At 40.3% G+C, this 19,915-nt stretch overlaps 1 protein-coding gene across 2 annotated transcripts in view; it reads left to right on the forward strand.

The window, feature by feature from the left end:
- Positions 1-19,060, forward strand: part of Plod2 (procollagen lysine, 2-oxoglutarate 5-dioxygenase 2) — an 82,705-nt gene extending 63,645 nt beyond the window's left edge. For both annotated transcript variants that reach the window (NM_175869.3, NM_001142915.1), the window contains 6 exons: positions 309-422; positions 2,126-2,191; positions 2,772-2,876; positions 17,180-17,326; positions 17,436-17,561; positions 17,707-19,060. In NM_175869.3, coding sequence (NP_787065.2) covers positions 309-422; positions 2,126-2,191; positions 2,772-2,876; positions 17,180-17,326; positions 17,436-17,561; positions 17,707-17,862 — 714 coding nt within the window. In that variant the 3' untranslated portion in view covers positions 17,863-19,060. The remainder of the gene's footprint in view (positions 1-308; positions 423-2,125; positions 2,192-2,771; positions 2,877-17,179; positions 17,327-17,435; positions 17,562-17,706) is intronic.
- Positions 19,061-19,915: the final 855 nt, after the last annotated feature.

Genomic DNA, 19,915 nt, shown 5'->3' on the forward strand with positions numbered 1-19,915 from the left:
TGCCTGTTGATGTCTGAAATGTTTTCTACTTTTCCCCCATCTGCGTCTAGGATCACTGAGAAAGTAACAGAGTGGCCCAGCAGCCCAGTCCTCCTCTTCCTTTCAGTTGACCCTTAGTGCTAGTAGTTTTGTGTGCTGTGTGAATCTATAACAATATCTGTTTTAAATAATCCGTGTTTTATGCAGAATTATAATGTGTCTTTACAAATGAAGTACTATAAAAATTGAAATTAATGCATCTTATATATTTTTCCCATGATTAAGTGTTCTGTGCTTTGAGATTAATACTGCTGTTTTTTGGTATGTAGGGTGTGTTTATGTACATTTCTAACAGACATGAATTTGGACGACTGATATCAACTGCTAATTACAACACTTCCCATCTCAACAATGACCTCTGGCAGATTTTTGAAAATCCCGTGGTATGTTCATGTTCAAGCTGCTCGTCTTCCTGCCACACTACGTGGACATATATTGTGCACTAATATTGACGCATAGATGTTTTTAAATGGGTTCAATTAATTGTGTTTTATGATTTGTTATAGTTCTAAATTTGACCAAGAACGTTTTAAAATTAAGACACATCCTCAAAGGAAAGGAATTTATCAGTTTCTTTACTTTCTCCCAGTACTAAGCATAATTTAAAAAAATATGAATATCATACATATTTTCAAAAGGAGGGGAAAAAAAGACCTTACTGACTTGGGCTTAGAACTCTCTCCTAGCATGCAAAATGCATTAAGTTCATCCCCAGCTGTGCATCCCCCTCCCCACCTACACAGACACACACACTATCACAAGTTAGTTTTGGAAAACACCCAGTATTTAATTAAAGTTACTTAGTGTCATAAAACAACAGTTTTTTAAATGTAAACTAAGATAGCCAGAGGACAACGCAGAGTAAATCTTCCTCCCTCCTAAGGTAATGTGCTCTTAAGTTGAAGAAAATTGAGTCAGATGGTAATAGCTGCTGGTTTTGAATTACCGGCCCTCGTTCATCGGTAGCTTTGGCACATCTGTCCATTAGAAAGAAAGCTTTCTTGGACAGTCATTTTTGTACCTTCTTAAGATCTCATCCCTTTCCAACAGCAAGTTTTAAATTACAAAGACTCTGACCTCCTGACGAGAGTAATCTTTGATTTTTGGAAAAATAGCAGGATTCCAGAAAGAGCAACTTTGAACACTGAATCCTCTGTTAAATTTAAAGAGAGAGAGAGAGAGAGAGAGAGAGAGAGAGAGAGAGAGAGAGAGAGAGAGAGAGTATCTTTTTGGTACTTTGGTGTTTCAATGAAACATTTGTCTTATTTTACCTGGATATTTTCAACTTTTATGAGGTAGAACTGGATGTTTTTTTTTATTTTTTCTTTCTTATGGAGAGAATAGAATGCTTAACTTATGCTCTTACCTTTTGTAGAAGTTTGAGAGGTAGCAGGACTTGGTTGTAGCTCGCAGGTGAGCTTCAGTTCGTGGCCTTCCTTGTCTGTGTTCCTGGGAGCTCAGCTCTCCTCAGAGGCTATGGTGACTGTGCTGAGGGAGCCGGCCCTTCCTGTCTTCCCATGGCCTTGCTCACTCTTTCGTACTTCAGTCTGAAGATGGTTGGTGACAGAATACTTAGAGATTTTCCCATTTTTAGAAGTTCTAAAAGATGAGTGAGATTATAATTTGTCTTATTTGTTTCTAATGTCTAGAGGTATGTTTTCAAGTGAAGAGTTTGTGTCAGTGCCCAATATAAAACGTTAGGGATTTTAACATCAACAAGTTAAAAATAGGATGGCCCAACTCAATTGGAATGTGAGGTTTTTCTCCTACGCTTAACACTCTGAGCTCCATTCTCAGTTCTGTTTTCTTTTTTATGTTTACATACCACATGTTTAGTTCTGTCAAATTGCATATAAATCTATTTATTATAATGTTCAATTTTAGTAGTCTGAGACATGAGACTTTATAGATGAAAGGCTTGGTTTCATGGGGTGTACCCATTTGCAGAATCAGGCCAAAACTGAAATAAAAGCTGGTTTTTAAAAATTGTAAGTTTCTGAACTTATAAATTATTTGAATATTTTAACAATGTGTATACTTATTTATGGAACAGTTATTTATTTAAATGTGTTCTTTGTTTTCTTAGGATTGGAAGGAAAAATATATAAACCGTGACTATTCAAAGATTTTCACTGAAAATATAGTCGAGCAGGTTTGTACTAATGATTCTAACTTGTAGAGTGGTTTTCCTATAATTTCCACAAAATCTTAAGCAATACTACATTAGCAGAAAATTTAAATATAGGGAAAGTATTGGTTAGGTACTATTCATAAGGTTTACCTACGGCTTTTAGTTTTCTTAATGGAGCCAACCATTAAGACCTGTCTTTGAAAACATGCAGATGTGCATCAGGGTGTTTGACCTCCCTCAAGCCACTAAAGCTGGCGAACTACTGATAGATGATGGTACAGTGGAACCTTGTCTTGTAAAAACAATGGATTCCCGAACCTTGTCTTGTAAAAACAATGGGTTCCCTTTCTTAAACAGTTTTATGCAGATCTACTAAAAATGAACTACATTTCAATGTTCAAAACTGTCATTCAGATTTGTTGCTGAGGAAGCTTTGCCAGGACTGTGATACACCATTGTTTTATGGAACAAGAAGAATAAAATACACTACCTACTAAACAATGATAAAATTATTTTCTGGTGAAGATTTTTTAAAAAATGCATACATATCAAGAACTATTACTGGTGTTACTCAACTTTCTAATGACATGCTGTATTGTAGCCCTGTCCAGATGTCTTCTGGTTTCCCATATTTTCTGAACGAGCCTGTGACGAGTTGGTAGAAGAAATGGAACATTACGGCAAGTGGTCCGGGGGAAAGCATCATGTGAGTTGTAATTTGCAGAAAGGAAATGAGGAGGGAGGGGTAGATATTCAGAGATATTTCAGAGGATGTGCACCTTACGTGGTACATGTCTCTGGGGCCTTGAACTAATTGAATTAGCCATCAAGAAACTTGGAAGCCTAATTGTACTGATTGCTAGTTGTTTTAGCTCACTGTGTACCTGGGTCACTTTCTCATTTATGAGAGTAATTCCACTGTGTAGCCATGAGGGATCTGTGCCCCCCAGACTGGAAGCGATGAGTAAATCCATGTCTTCACTCACCAGTGTTCCAAGGACAGTTTTTATTCCCTGTGCTTATTGTCCCAATCATGCATTTGACTGTTTGCATGGTCCTGTGTGTGTGTGTGTGTGTGTGTGTGTGTGTGTGTGTGTGTGTGTGTGTGTGTAAAATAGTGCAGCAGAGTCTGGAATTCTGCTTTTTATTTACATTGTTAGGAAACTTGGCAGTAAAGTAATATAAGCCCTGATTCCATGTGTGTCTCTTTAAGGAGCCACAGGGGCAGCCTGCTTTTTTTTTTTTTTTTTTTTTTTTTATTACCTTGAGTATTTCTTATATACATTTCGAGTGTTATTCCCTTTCCCGGTTTCCGGGCAAACATCCCCCTCCCCCCTCCCCTTCCTTATGGGTGTTCCCCTCCCAACCCTCCCCCCATTGCCGCCCTCCCCCCATAGACTAGTTCACTGGGAGTTCAGTCTTAGCAGGACCCAGGGCTTCCCCTTCCACTGGTGCTCTTACTAGGATATTCATTGCTACCTATGGGGTCAGAGTCCAGGGTCAGTCCATGTATAGTCTTTAGGTAGTGGCTTAGTCCCTGGAAGCTCTGGTTGCTTGGCATTGTTGTACTTTTGGGGTCTCGAGCCCCTTCAAGCTCTTCCAGTTCTTTCTCTGATTCCTTCAATAGGGGACCTATTCTCAGTTCAGTGGTTTGCTGCTGGCATTCGCCTCTGTATTTGCTGTATTCTGGCTGTGTCTCTCAGGAGCGATCTACATCCAGCTCCTGTCGGTCTGCACTTCTTTGCTTCATCCATCTTGTCTAATTGGGTGGCTGTATATGTATGGGCCACATGTGGGGCAGGCTCTGAATGGGTGTTCCTTCAGTCTCTGTTTTAATCTTTGCCTCTCCCTTCCCTGCCAGGGGTATTCTTTTTCCTCATTTAAAGAAGGAGTGAAGCATTCACATTTTGATCATCCGTCTTGAGTTTCGTTTGTTCTAGGGATCTAGGGTAATTCAAGCATTTGGGCTAATAGCCACTTATCAATGAGTGCATACCATGTATGTCTTTCTGTGATTGGGTTAGCTCACTCAGGATGATATTTTCCAGTTCCAACCATTTGCCTACGAATTTCATAAACTCGTTGTTTTTGATAGCTGAGTAATATTCCATTGTGTAGATGTACCACATTTTCTGTATCCATTCCTCTGTTGAAGGGCATCTGGGTTCTTTCCATTTTCTGGCTATTATAAATAAGGCTGCAATGAACATAGTGGAGCACGTGTCTCTTTTATATGTTGAGGCATCTTTTGGGTATATGCCCAAGAGAGGTATAGCTGGATCCTCAGGCAGTTCAATGTCCAATTTTCTGAGGAACCTCCAGACTGATTTCCAGAATGGTTTTACCAGTCTGCAATCCCACAAACAATGGAGGAGGGTTCCTCTTTCTCCACATCCTCGCCAGCATCTGCTGTCACCTGAGTTTTTGATCTTAGCCAATCGCACTGGTGTGAGGTGAAATCTCAGGGTTGTTTTGATTTGCATTTCCCTTATGACTAAAGATGTTGAACATTTCTTTAGGTGTTTCTCAGCCATTCGGCATTCCTCAGCTGTGAATTCTTTGTTTAGCTCTGAACCCCATTTTTTAATAGGGTTATTTGTTTCCCTGCGGTCTAACTTCTTGAGTTCTTTGTATATTTTGGATATAAGGCCTCTATCTGTTGTAGGATTGGTAAAGATCTTTTCCCAATCTGTTGGTTGCCGTTTTGTCCTAACCACAGTGTCCTTTGCCTTACAGAAGCTTTGCAGTTTTATGAGATCCCATTTGTCGATTCTTTTTTTTTTTTTTTTTTTATTAACTTGAGTATTTCTTATATACATTTCGAGTGTTATTCCCTTTCCCGGTTTCCGGGCAAACATCCCCCTCCCCCCTCCCCTTCCTTATGGGTGTTCCCCTCCCAACCCTCCCCCCATTGCCGCCGTCCCCCCATAGACTAGTTCACTGTGGGTTCAGTCTTAGCAGGACCCAGGGCTTCCCCTTCCACTGGTGCTCTTACTAGGATATTCATTGCTACCTATGGGGTCAGAGTCCAGGGTCAGTCCATGTATAGTCTTTAGGTAGTGGCTTAGTCCCTGGAAGCTCTGGTTGCTTGACATTGTTGTACTTTTGGGGTCTCGAGCCCCTTCAAGCTCTTCCAGTTCTTGCTCTGATTCCTTCAATAGGGGACCTATTCTCAGTTCAGTGGTTTGCTGCTGGCATTCGCCTCTATATTTGCTGTATTCTGGCTGTGTCTCACAGGAGCGATCTACATCCGGCTCCTGTCGGTCTGCACTTCTTTGCTTCATCCATCTTGTCTAATTGGGTGGCTGTATATGTATGGGCCACATGTGGGGCAGGCTCTGAATGGGTGTTCCTTCAGTCTCTGTTTTAATCTTTGCCTCTCCCTTCCCTGCCAAGGGTATTCTTTTTCCTCATTTAAAGAAGGAGTGAAGCATTCACATTTTGATCATCCGTCTTGAGTTTCGTTTGTTCTAGGGATCTAGGGTAATTCAAGCATTTGGGCTAATAGCCACTTATCAATGAGTGCATACCATGTATGTCTTTCTGTGATTGGGTTAGCTCACTCAGGATGATATTTTCCAGTTCCAACCATTTGCCTACGAATTTCATAAACTCGTTGTTTTTGATAGCTGAGTAATATTCCATTGTGTAGATGTACCACATTTTCTGTATCCATTCCTCTGTTGAAGGGCATCTGGGTTCTTTCCAGCTTCTGGCTATTATAAATAAGGCTGCGATGAACATAGTGGAGCACGTGTCTCTTTTATATGTTGAGGCATCTTTTGGGTATATGCCCAAGAGAGGTATAGCTGGATCATCAGGCAGTTCAATGTCCAATTTTCTGAGGAACCTCCAGACTGATTTCCAGAATGGTTTTACCAGTCTGCAATCCCACCAACAATGGAGGAGTGTTCCTCTTTCTCCACATCCTCGCCAGCATCTGCTGTCACCTGAGTTTTTGATCTTAGCCAATCGCACTGGTGTGAGGTGAAATCTCAGGGTTGTTTTGATTTGCATTTCCCTTATGACTAAAGATGTTGAACATTTCTTTAGGTGTTTCTCAGCCATTCGGCATTCCTCAGCTGTGAATTCTTTGTTTAGCTCTGAACCCCATTTTTTAATAGGGTTATTTGTTTCCCTGCGGTCTAACTTCTTGAGTTCTTTGTATATTTTGGAAATAAGGCCTCTATCTGTTGTAGGATTGGTAAAGATCTTTTCCCAATCTGTTGGTTGCCGTTTTGTCCTAACCACAGTGTCCTTTGCCTTACAGAAGCTTTGCAGTTTTATGAGATCCCATTTGTCGATTCTTGATCTTAGAGCATAAGCCATTGGTGTTTTGTTCAGGAAATTTTTTCCAGTGCCCATGTGTTCCAGATGCTTCCCTAGTTTTTCTTCTATTAGTTTGAGTGTGTCTGGTTTGATGTGGAGGTCCTTGATCCACTTGGACTTAAGCTTTGTACAGGGTGATAAGGATGGATCGATCTGCATTCTTCTACATGTTGCCCTCCAGTTGAACCAGCACCATTTGCTGAAAATACTATCTTTTTTCCATTGGATGGTTTTGGCTCCTTTGTCAAAAATCAAGTGACCATAGGTGTGTGGGTTCATTTCTGGGTCTTCAATTCTATTCCATTGGTCTATCTGTCTGTCTCTGTACCAATACCATGCAGTTTTTATCACTATTGCTCTGTAATACTGCTTGAGTTCAGGGATAGTGATTCCCCCTGATGTCCTTTTATTGTTGAGGATAGCTTTAGCTATCCTGGGCTTTTTGTTATTCCAGATGAATTTGCAAATTGTTCTGTCTAACTCTTTGAAGAATTGGATTGGTATTTTGATGGGGATTGCATTGAATCTGTAGATTGCTTTTGGTAAAATGGCCATTTTTACCATATTAATCCTGCCAATCCATGAGCATGGGAGATCTTTCCATCTTCTGAGGTCTTCTTCAATTTCTTTCCTCAGTGTCTTGAAGTTCTTATTGTACAGATCTTTTACTTGCTTGGTTAAAGTCACACCGAGGTACTTTATATTATTTGGGTCTATTATGAAGGGTGTCGTTTCCCTAATTTCTTTCTCGGCTTGTTTCTCTTTTGTATAGAGGAAGGCAACTGATTTATTTGAGTTAATTTTATACCCAGCCACTTTGCTGAAGTTGTTTATCAGCTTTAGTAGTTCTCTGGTGGAACTTTTGGGATCACTTAAATATACTATCATGTCATCTGCAAATAGTGATATTTTGACCTCTTCTTTTCCGATCTGTATCCCTTTGATCTCCTTTTGTTGTCTGATTGCTCTGGCTAGAACTTCAAGAACTATATTGAATAAGTAGGGAGAGAGTGGGCAGCCTTGTCTAGTCCCTGATTTTAGTGGGATTGCTTCAAGTTTCTCTCCATTTAGTTTAATGTTAGCAACTGGTTTGCTGTATATGGCTTTTACTATGTTTAGGTATGGGCCTTGAATTCCTATTCTTTCCAGGACTTTTATCATGAAGGGGTGTTGAATTTTGTCAAATGCTTTCTCAGCATCTAATGAAATGATCATGTGGTTCTGTTCTTTCAGTTTGTTTATATAATGGATCACGTTGATGGTTTTCCGTATATTAAACCATCCCTGCATGCCTGGGATGAAGCCTACTTGATCATGGTGGATGATTGTTTTGATGTGCTCTTGAATTCGGTTTGCCAGAATTTTATTGAGTATTTTTGCGTCGATATTCATAAGGGAAATTGGTCTGAAGTTCTCTTTCTTTGTTGTGTCTTTGTGTGGTTTAGGTATAAGAGTAATTGTGGCTTCATAGAAGGAATTCGGTAGGGCTCCATCTGTTTCAATTTTGTGGAATAGTTTGGATAATATTGGTATGAGGTCTTCTATGAAGGTTTGATAGAATTCTGCACTAAACCCGTCTGGACCTGGGCTCTTTTTGGTTGGGAGACCTTTAATGACTGCTTCTATTTCCTTAGGAGTTATGGGGTTGTTTAACTGGTTTATCTGTTCCTGATTTAACTTCGATACCTGGTATCTGTCTAGGAAATTGTCCATTTCCTGAAGATTTTCAAATTTTGTTGAATATAGGTTTTTATAGTAAGATCTGATGATTTTTTGAATTTCCTCCGAATCTGTAGTTATGTCTCCCTTTTCATTTCTGATTTTGTTAATTTGGACACACTCTCTGTGTCCTCTCGTTAGTCTGGCTAAGGGTTTATCTATCTTGTTGATTTTCTCAAAGAACCAACTTTTGGTTCTGTTGATTCTTTCTATGGTCCTTTTTGTTTCTACTTGGTTGATTTCAGCTCTGAGTTTGATTATTTCCTGCCTTCTACTCCTCCTGGGTGTATTTGCTTCTTTTTGTTCTAGAGCTTTTAGGTGTGCTGTCAAGCTGCTGACATATGCTCTTTCCTGTTTCTTTCTGCAGGCACTCAGCGCTATGAGTTTTCCTCTTAGCACAGCTTTCATTGTGTCCCATAAGTTTGAGTATGTTGTATCTTCATTTTCATTAAATTCTAAAAAGTTTTTAATTTCTTTCTTTATTTCTTCCTTGACCAGGTTATCATTGAGTAGAGCATTGTTCAATTTCCACGTATATGTGGGCATTCTTCCCTTATTGTTATTGAAGACCAGTTTTAGGCCGTGGTGGTCCGATAGCACGCATGGGATTATTTCTATCTTTCTGTACCTGTTGAGGCCCGTTTTTTGACCAATTATATGGTCAATTTTGGAGAAAGTACCATGAGGAGCTGAGAAGAAGGTATATCCTTTTGCTTTAGGATAGAATGTTCTATAAATATCCGTTAAGTCCATTTGGCTCATGACTTCTCTTAGTCTGTCTACATCACTGTTTAATTTCTGTTTCCATGATCTGTCCATTGATGAGAGTGGGGTGTTGAAATCTCCCACTATTATTGTGTGAGGTGCAATGTGTGTTTTGAGCTTTAGTAAGGTTTCTTTTACATATGTAGGTGCCCTTGTATTTGGGGCATAGATATTTAGGATTGAGAGTTCATCTTGGTTGATTTTTCCTTTGATGAATATGAAGTGTCCTTCCTTATCTTTTTTGATGACTTTTAGTTGGAAATTGATTTTATTTGATATTAGAATGGCTACTCCAGCTTGCTTCTTCTGACCATTTGCTTGGAAAGTTGTTTTCCAGCCTTTCACTCTGAGGTAGTGTCTGTCTTTGTCTCTGAGGTGTGTTTCCTGTAGGCAGCAGAATGCAGGGTCCTCGTTGCGTATCCAGTTTGTTAATCTATGTCTTTTTATTGGGGAGTTGAGGCCATTGATATTGAGAGATATTAAGGAATAGTGATTATTGCTTCCCGTTATATTCATATTTGATGTGAGGTTATGTTTGTGTGCTTTCATTCTCTTTGTTTTGTTGCCAAGACGATTAGTTTCTTGCTTCTTCTAGGGTATAGCTTGCCTCCTTATGTTGGGCTTTACCATTTATTATCCTTTGTAGTGCTGGATTTGTAGAAAGATATTGTGTAAATTTGGTTTTGTCATGGAATATCTTGGTTTCTCCATCAATGTTAATTGAGAGTTTTGCTGGATACAGTAATCTGGGCTGGCATTTGTGTTCTCTTAGGGTCTGTATAACATCAGTCCAGGATCTTCTGGCCTTCATAGTTTCTGGCGAGAAGTCTGGTGTGATTCTGATAGGTCTCCCTTTATATGTTACTTGACCTTTTTCCCTTACTGCTTTTAATATTCTTTCTTTATTTTGTGCGTTTGGTGTTTTGACAATTATGTGACGGGAGGTGTTTCTTTTCTGGTCCAATCTATTTGGAGTTCTGTAGGCTTCCTGTATGTCTATGGGTATCTCTTTTTTTAGGTTAGGGAAGTTTTCTTCTATGATTTTGTTGAAGATATTTACTGGTCCTTTGAGCTGGGAGTCTTCACTCTCTTCTATACCTATTATCCTTAGGTTTGATCTTCTCATTGAGTCCTGGATTTCCTGTATGTTTTGGACCAGTAGCTTTTTCCGCTTTACATTATCTTTGACAGTTGAGTCAATGATTTCTATGGAATCTTCTGCTCCTGAGATTCTCTCTTCCATCTCTTGTATTCTGTTGGTGAAGCTTGTATCTACAGCTCCTTGTCTCTTCTTTTGGTTTTCTATATCCAGGGTTGTTTCCATGTGTTCTTTCTTGATTGCTTCTATTTCCATTTTTAATTCCTTCAACTGTTTGATTGTGTTTTCCTGGAATTCTTTCAGGGATTTTTGCGATTCCTCTCTGTAGGCTTTTACTTGTTTATTAATGTTTTCCTGTGCTTCCCTAAGTGTGTTCAGGTCTTTCCTGAAGTCCTCCAGCATCATGATCAAATATGATTTTGAAACTAGATCTTGCTTTTCTGGTGTGTTTGGATATTCCATGTTTGTTTTGGTGGGAGAATTGGGCTCCGATGATGGCATGTAGTCTTGGTTTCTGTTGCTTGGGTTCCTGCGCTTGCCTCTCGCCATCAGATTATCTCTAGTGTTACTTTGTTCTGCTATTTCTGACAGTGGCTAGACTGTCCTATAAGCCTGTGTGTCAGGAGTGCTGTAGACCTGTTTTCCTCTCTTTCAGTCAGTTATGGGGACAGAGTGTTCTGCTTTCGGGCGTGTAGTTTTTCCTCTCTACAGGTCTTCAGCTGTTCCTGTGGGCCTGTGTCTTGAGTTCACCAGGCAGCTTTCTTGCAGCAGAAAATTTGGTCTTACCTGTGGTCCCGAGGCTCAAGTTCGCTCGTGGGGTGCTGCCCAGGGGCTCTCTGCAGCGGCAGCAACCAGGAAGACCTGTGCCGCCCCTTCCGGGAGCTTCAGTGCACCAGGGTTCCAGATGGTCTTTGGCTTTTTCCTCTGGCGTCCGAGATGTGTGTGCAGGGAACAGTCTCTTCTGGTTTCCCAGGCCTGTCTGCCTCTCTGAAGGTTTAGCTCTCCCTCCCACGGGATTTGGGTGCAGAGAACTGTTTATCCGGTCTGTTTCCTTCAGGGTCCGGCGGTCGTCGATTCTTGATCTTAGAGCATAAGCCATTGGTGTTTTGTTCAGGAAATTTTTTCCAGTGCCCATGTGTTCCAGATGCTTCCCTAGTTTTTCTTCTATTAGTTTGAGTGTGTCTGGTTTGATGTGGAGGTCCTTGATCCACTTGGACTTAAGCTTTGTACAGGGTGATAAGCATGGATGGATCTGCATTCTTCTACATGTTGCTCTCCAGTTGAACCAGCACCATTTGCTGAAAATGCTATCTTTTTTCCATTGGATGGTTTTGGCTCCTTTGTCAAAAATCAAGTGACCATAGGTGTGTGGGTTCATTTCTGGGTCTTCAATTCTATTCCATTGGTCTATCTGTCTGTCTCTGTACCAATACCATGCAGTTTTTATCACTATTGCTCTGTAATACTGCTTGAGTTCAGGGATAGTGATTCCCCCTGAAGTCCTTTTATTGTTGAGGATAGCTTTAGCTATCCTGGGTTTTTTGTTATTCCAGATGAATTTGCAAATTGTTCTGTCTAACTCTTTGAAGAATTGGATTGGTATTTTGATGGGGATTGCATTGAATCTGTAGATTGCTTTTGGTAAAATGGCCATTTTTACTATATTAATCCTGCCAATCCATGAGCATGGGAGATCTTTCCATCTTCTGAGGTCTTCTTCAATTTCTTTCCTCACTGTCTTGAAGTTCTTATTGTACAGATCTTTTACTTGCTTGGTTAAAGTCACACCGAGGTACTTTATATTATTTGGGTCTATTATGAAGGGTGTCGTTTCCCTAAATTCTTTCTCGGCTTGTTTCTCTTTTGTATAGAGGAAGGCAACTGATTTATTTGAGTTAATTTTATACCCAGCCACTTTGCTGAAGTTGTTTATCAGCTTTAGTAGTTCTCTGGTGGAACTTTTGGGATCACTTAAATATACTATCATGTCATCTGCAAGTAGTGATATTTTGACCTCTTCTTTTCCGATCTGTATCCCCTTGATCTCCTTTTGTTGTCTGATTGCTCTGGCTAGAACTTCAAGAACTATATTGAATAAGTAGGGAGAGAGTGGGCAGCCTTGTCTAGTCCCTGATTTTAGTGGGATTGCTTCAAGTTTCTCTCCATTTAGTTTAATGTTAGCAACTGGTTTGCTGTATATGGCTTTTACCATGTTCAGGTATGGGCCTTGAATTCCTATTCTTTCCAGGACTTTTATCATGAAGGGGTGTTGAATTTTGTCAAATGCTTTCTCAGCGTCTAATGAAATGATCATGTGGTTTTGTTCTTTCAGTTTGTTTATATAATAGATCACGTTGATGGTTTTCCGTATATTAAACCACCCCTGCATGCCTGGGATGAAGCCTACTTGATCATGGTGGATGATTGTTTTGATGTGCTCTTGGATTCGGTTTGCCAGAATTTTATTGAGTATTTTTGCGTCGATATTCATAAGGGAAATTGGTCTGAAGTTCTCTTTGTTGTGTCTTTGTGTGGTTTAGGTATAAGAGTAATTGTGGCTTCGTAGAAGGAATTCGGTAGGGCTCCATCTGTTTCAATTTTGTGGAATAGTTTGGATAATATTGGTATGAGGTCTTCTATGAAGGTTTGATAGAATTCTGCACTAAACCCGTCTGGACCTGGGCTCTTTTTGGTTGGGAGACCTTTAATGACTGCTTCTATTTCCTTAGGAGTTATGGGGTTGTTTAACTGGTTTATCTGTTCCTGATTTAACTTCGATACCTGGTATCTGTCTAGGAAATTGTCCATTTCCTGAAGATTTTCAAGTTTTGTTGAATATAGGTTTTTATAGTAAGATCTGATGATTTTTTGAATTTCCTCTGAATCTGTAGTTATGTCTCCCTTTTCATTTCTGATTTTGTTAATTTGGACGCACTCTCTGTGTCCTCTCGTTAGTCTGGCTAAGGGTTTATCTATCTTGTTGATTTTCTCAAAGAACCAACTTTTGGTTCTGTTGATTCTTTCTATGGTCCTTTTTGTTTCTACTTGGTTGATTTCAGCTCTGAGTTTGATTATTTCCTGCCTTCTACTCCTCCTGGGTGTATTTGCTTCTTTTTGTTCTAGAGCTTTTAGGTGTGCTGTCAAGCTGCTGATATATGCTCTTTCCTGTTTCTTTCTGCAGGCACTCAGCGCTATGAGTTTTCCTCTTAGCACAGCTTTCATTGTGTCCCATAAGTTTGGGTATGTTGTACCTTCATTTTCATTAAATTCTAAAAAGTTTTTAATTTCTTTCTTTATTTCTTCCTTGACCAGGTTATCATTGAGTAGAGCATTGTTCAATTTCCACGTATATGTGGGCATTCTTCCCTTATTGTTATTGAAGACCAGTTTTAGGCCGTGGTGGTCCGATAGCACGCATGGGATTATTTCTATCTTTCTGTACCTGTTGAGGCCCGTTTTTGACCAATTATATGGTCAATTTTGGAGAAAGTACCATGAGGAGCTGAGAAGAAGGTATATCCTTTTGCTTTAGGATAGAATGTTCTATAAATATCCGTTAAGTCCATTTGGCTCATGACTTCTCTTAGTCTGTCGACATCACTGTTTAATTTCTGTTTCCATGATCTGTCCATTGATGAGAGTGGGGTGTTGAAATCTCCCACTATTATTGTGTGAGGTTCAATGTGTGTTTTGAGCTTTAGTAAGGTTTCTTTTACGTATGTAGGTGCCCTTGTATTTGGGGCATAGATATTTAGGATTGAGAGTTCATCTTGGTGGATTTTTCCTTTGATGAATATGAAGTGTCCTTCCTTATCTTTTTTGATGACTTTTAGTTGAAAGTTGATTTTATTTGATATTAGAATGGCTACTCCAGCTTGCTTCTTCTGACCATTTGCTTGGAAAGTTGTTTTCCAGCCTTTCACTCTGAGGTAGTGTCTGTCTTTGTCTCTGAGGTGTGTTTCCTGTAGGCAGCAGAATGCAGGGTCCTCGTTGCGTATCCAGTTTGTTAATCTATGTCTTTTTTTTGGGGAGTTGAGGCCATTGATATTGAGAGATATTAAGGAATAGTGATTATTGTTTCCCTTTATATTCATATTTGGATGTGAGGTTATGTTTGTGTGCTTTCATTCTCTTTGTTTTGTTGCCAAGACGATTAGTTTCTTGCTTCTTCTAGGGTATAGCTTGCCTCCTTATGTTGGGCTTTACCCTTTATTATCCTTTGTAGTGCTGGATTTGTAGAAAGATATTGTGTAAATTTGGTTTTGTCATGGAATATCTTGGTTTCTCCATCAATGTTAATTGAGAGTTTTGCTGGATACAGTAACCTGGGCTGGCATTTGTGTTCTCTTAGGGTCTGTATGACATCAGTCCAGGATCTTCTGGCCTTCATAGTTTCTGGCGAGAAGTCTGGTGTGATTCTGATAGGTCTCCCTTTATATGTTACTTGACCTTTTTCCCTTAGTGCTTTTAATATTCTTTCTTTATTTTGTGCGTTTGGTGTTTTGACAATTATGTGACAGGAGGTGTTTCTTTTCTGGTCCAATCTATTTGGAGTTCTGTAGGCTTCTTGTATGTCTATGGGTATCTCTTTTTTTAGGTTAGGGAAGTTTTCTTCTATGATTTTGTTGAAGATATGTACTGGTCCTTTGAGCTGGGAGTCTTCACTCTCTTCTATACCTATTATCCTTAGGTTTGATCTTCTCATTGAGTCCTGGATTTCCTGTATGTTTTGGACCAGTAGCTTTTTCCGCTTTACATTATCTTTGACAGTTGAGTCAATGATTTCTATGGAATCTTCTGCTCCTGAGATTCTCTCTTCCATCTCTTGTATTCTGTTGGTGAAGCTTGTATCTACAGCTCCTTGTCTCTTCTTTTGGTTTTCTATATCCAGGGTTGTTTCCATGTGTTCTTTCTTGATTGCTTCTATTTCCATTTTTAATTCCATCAACTGTTTGATTGTGTTTTCCTGGAATTCTTTCAGGGATTTTTGTGTCTCTTCTCTATGGGCTTCTACTTGTTTATTTATGTTTTCCTGGAATTCTTTCAGGGATTTTTGCGATTCTTTCAGGCATTTTTGCGATTCCTCTCTGTAGGCTTCTACTTGTTCTCTAAGGGAGTTCTTCATGTCTTTCTTGAAGTCCTCCAGCATCATGATCAAAAATGATTTTGAAACTAGATCTTGCTTTTCTGGTGTGTTTGGATATTCCATGTTTGTTTTGGTGGGAGAATTGGGCTCCGATGGTGCCATGTAGTCTTGGTTTCTGTTGCTTGGCTTCCTGCGCTTGCCTCTCGCCATCAGATTATCTCTAGTGTTACTTTGTTCTGCTATTTCTGACAGTGGCTAGACTGTCCTATAAGCCTGTGTGTCAGGAGTGCTGTAGACCTGTTTTCCTCTCTTTCAGTCAGTTATGGGGACAGTGTTCTGCTTTCGGGCGTGTAGTTTTTCCTCTCTACCGGTCTTCAGCTGTTCCTGTGGGCCTGTGTCTTGAGTTCACCAGGCAGCTTTCTTGCAGCAGAAAATTTGGTCTTACCTGTGGTCCTGAGGCTCAAGTTCGCTCATGGGGTGCTGCCCACGGGCTCTCTGCAGAGGCAGCAACCAGGAAGACCTGTGCCGCCCCTTCTGGGAGCTTCAGTGCACCAGGGTTCCAGATGGTCTTTGGCTTTTTCCTCTGGCGTTCGAGATGTGTGTGCAGGGAGCAGTCTCTTCTGGTTTCCCAGGCTTGTCTGCCTCTCTGAAGGTTTAGCTCTCCCTCCCACGGGATTTGGGTGCAGAGAACTGTTTATCTGGTCTGTTTCTTTCAGGTTCCTGAGGTGTCTCTGCAGCCTGCTTTTTAACATTACAAAGGGATTTTAGTGGGATAGTTTGGAATCCTAGCTGCATTTGCCTAGCTTTGCTCACAGTTATGTACCTGGCCAGGAAGTCATGCTTTCAAGATATGAGGGAGAACCTGCAGTCTGAAGTTGGCGGTGTGATGGTGAACAATTGCTGAAAGCCTTGGGTTACACCAAACACAAAAGGGTTAAGGGGCTCTAGTCCAGAGAGCTCACAGAGGGGTCTACCATGAGGCTGTGTTGCTTGTAATTTTAAAAATCCATGCTAGCTCCAGCTTGGCTCTAGAATCAGTAGCTGCCCATTTCTCCTTGCTGGATGCTGAAAATAGCCTTCTGGCCCTGGTTCCTGCGGCTAAGCCTCCCAAACTAGTCCTTTCTGAGATCACCTGAAGCTACAAGTTCCATAGACAGACTGCCCCGTTGGCTTTGCCAATGACTGCTTTGCAGTTTCACCCTCTCTCTTGGCCACCTAAATGGTCACAAATAGAAAACTCCATACAGCCTTAATATTTAATACCAGCCAGATTTCTATCGGTAAATCTCCACCCCCAATATGCCCATGCAAAGAACAAACAGTTCAGTTATAATATTTATAAGCTGCATGCCTAGGTTGATATACCACTACACTACTCTATCCCCAGCTATGAGATACCTTGATACTCGTGCCTCCTCCCGGCCACGTGGTTCTGCCCCATCTTCCACCTCCTTTTCCTCCATCATCCTCTCTCTCCCTCCCTCTGTCTCACCATCTCTCCTTCCTCTCCTTCCTTCTTCAAAACTTCCAGCCCCACCTTTTCCTTCCACTGCCCAATCACAGGCTCTAGCTTTTATTTGAGCAGTTAAAATGGGGAGAAGGTTCTCCTGAAATCCCCTGAGTGCTATGATCCTGTCCTCATGGGGTGGGGGGGGCCCCTTTTCAGGGAGCATAATTAGCATCAAAATACAAACAGCACCAGGGCAATCCACATAGCTAGGGTGATTGTAAAGTTGTTTTCAGGGGTGGTATGAAGGCTTAGAAAGTCACTTTAACAGTGGAACTCTATGATAAGTAATAAGTAGAGAAGCATTTTCCAACTGAAGCTCACTTCACCACTGACACATGCATGTCATATGCAAAGCCGTGTTACCCGAATGAACTTTACTGTCTTGATACTAAAACAGATGGCACAGTATAATCAAACAGCAGTTTATTTTATTATGGTCCTTGATTGAAAACAACACCAATAATCAATACAAACTGTCTTGGTATATAATGTTATTTCCAGGACAGCCGTATATCTGGTGGCTATGAAAATGTCCCAACGGATGACATTCATATGAAGCAGATTGACCTGGAGAACGTCTGGCTTCACTTTATCCGAGAGTTTATCGCTCCAGTTACCCTGAAGGTCTTCGCGGGATATTACACCAAGGTAGTCCCGCCTGTCCTGCGCCTACCAGCTCGCCGCTGGTAGAAGAGGAACATGGGAACATGCTCTTCTGTCTCCATTGTTAAGCAAGTCTCCTGCCTTGATCTTCTAGGGATTTGCCCTGCTGAACTTCGTAGTGAAGTACTCGCCCGAAAGACAGCGCTCGCTCCGGCCTCACCACGATGCGTCAACCTTCACCATCAACATTGCTCTAAATAATGTAGGAGAGGATTTTCAGGTAATTATGACAAGCATAAGAGAACGTTTTGAGCTGTGGTAATACAGGAAAGGCTCTGCTGATATTTGGGCTTTGCTCACTGTTTAGTCGGCGCAGTTTGAATATTTCTGCTGATTGAAAATGTGTTTGTGTTTAACTTTCTTAGGGAGGTGGATGCAAATTCCTAAGGTATAATTGCTCCATCGAATCCCCCCGAAAAGGCTGGAGCTTCATGCATCCTGGGAGGCTTACTCATCTACACGAAGGGCTTCCTGTCAAAAATGGAACAAGATACATTGCAGTCTCATTTATCGATCCCTAAGTTATTGACAGAACTTAAACTGAGTGGCTCTTTGAGATGGATGACTGGCGGGAACATGTCTCTGAAGTTGTACTTGAGAAGACGAGAGGAATATTTAAATAATGTCACCAGAACAACGTCACTTTGGGCCAAGCATTTGAAAACTTTTTATATAAATTTGTTTTATGTTTCTTAACGTCTGCTCTGAGCCTTAAAACACAGGTTGAAGAAGAAGAGAGAGGAAAAAAGTGAAAGTTGGTATTTATTTCTGTGCTTTAATTGTCTATGAAAATGATGACATTTTATAAAATGTTTAGGTACAAAGGCATGAATGATAATCAGTAAGCCTAATAATATTTTCTTATTTAAGGAGAACCTGAGAAGATTTTATTTTTCAGTGGGAGAAATATGGAAAATGGTTCTAAATGAGGGTCGGCACGTCTGGAAGCCCGGGATTCTGACGCGTACTGAATTTATGTGTAACTTTTAAGCCATGCTGACCTCCGGGTAGATTCGCTTTTCAGTGATAAGGAAGAAAACCCAAAGAAAATATTGCACAGAGGCTTTCCTCAAGCAGCCTGGGCAGATGGCCAGTGGAAGCCCATCCACTGGAGATTCTCAGCTTGTGAGGCAGGTGCTCCTGTCCGTTGGAAACTGGGCCCCTGTGTGTCTCCAGGGCAAGCTCTCAGGGGAAGCTCACATCTGCCTGCTTTACAGAGTGCTTCAGGCGTCAGCTCCAAGTCAAACAGGATGTGTTTCCTTCTGTTTTTCCCCTCTAATTATAGAAAATAGTAAGGAAAAATATCAGTTTCATTGAGATTAGTAGTACATTTTACTATCTTCTTTTTTAACGATTAAGTACTTGAATTTTATATCAGGAAAATAGTTTTTGAGCCTGTTCTTACCTTTGGCCGTAGTTGGTAGTTGGTCTCTTTGTTTTTCCTGGAGGAGGGGCATTTCTTTTCCTCATCATAAACTACTTTCTCATTCTTAGTCTTGTTATTACTTTTCCTCTACCCCACTTTTTAAAAATTCCCACAGCAAAATTTTTATTTGAATTTTTAATATTTCTCTGAATGAGGTTTAAATATCTTTATTAGAGCTACTGTCTTTAATTTAAAGGTTAAACTTGAAGAAAGTCTTTATTCATGGTGCCAAAATGCATTTTTCTAACTCTGTGTGTTAGAAAATAATGAAAAATAAAATAACTTAACATAAACGTTGTGCCTTTCTGTATTATTGGTGGTTCTTTAGAAGTGAACATATTATAAACTATTCTGAAAGCATATCTGGATATAAAAGCTGTAATTATTTTATTTACCTTGATGGTTTAATAGTATATCAATTACTACCTAAATTTTAAATTCAACTGTACTTTTTCTACTCCTAGAGTGACAGGTCATCATACAGAGACCAGTGAGATGGTATAACTCGTTTTATAGCAGTGCAAACAGAAACCATGCATTTAATCAATCTACATATTTGTCCAGCTGTAGTTTTGAGTCTCTGTGAAGATCCAGGCTCAGTCAAGCAGTGAGGATATTGTGATTCTGTTCTGGTGCTCACTGGGAGACTGATTGAGAGGTAAAGAAGTTGGATTCCCCCCTTGTTCTTTTTGGTGGCCCTAAACATCCAAAGTAGATCAGCTAGATTGAGGAAGTGTTTTAGTAATGATTTATTAATTTAATCACACTTCAGGCAGATTGTTCACAATATGTAGATCTGGTCCGGCAATGGTGCCATCCAGGTCCACAGAAACTAAAGGATTTACTTTCTGCAGGCTAGGCTCAGACACTTGCTACACTGTTCTGTGGAGGCCAGATGCCAAGCATTGGCTCCTACGTGACACATCAGGCCATGTTTCCAGAAATTGAATAAAGATAACAGACTAGCAAATTTTCTGGTTTTATTTTTCATCTCGCTTTAATGAAATAGTAGGCAGTGTGTCTTAGAATCATGATTAGTGAGAGTAAACCTCCCACAAGTAGATCATACAAGTTAAAAGATGGGGAAATGTAAGATTGGGTAGGTGGAGAAAACTGATTACTGAGACACCGATGGGAAGAGTTCCCGA

This window comes from Rattus norvegicus, chromosome 8 (genome assembly GCF_036323735.1).
Source record: "Rattus norvegicus strain BN/NHsdMcwi chromosome 8, GRCr8, whole genome shotgun sequence".
NCBI classification, from domain to species: Eukaryota; Metazoa; Chordata; class Mammalia; order Rodentia; family Muridae; genus Rattus; species Rattus norvegicus.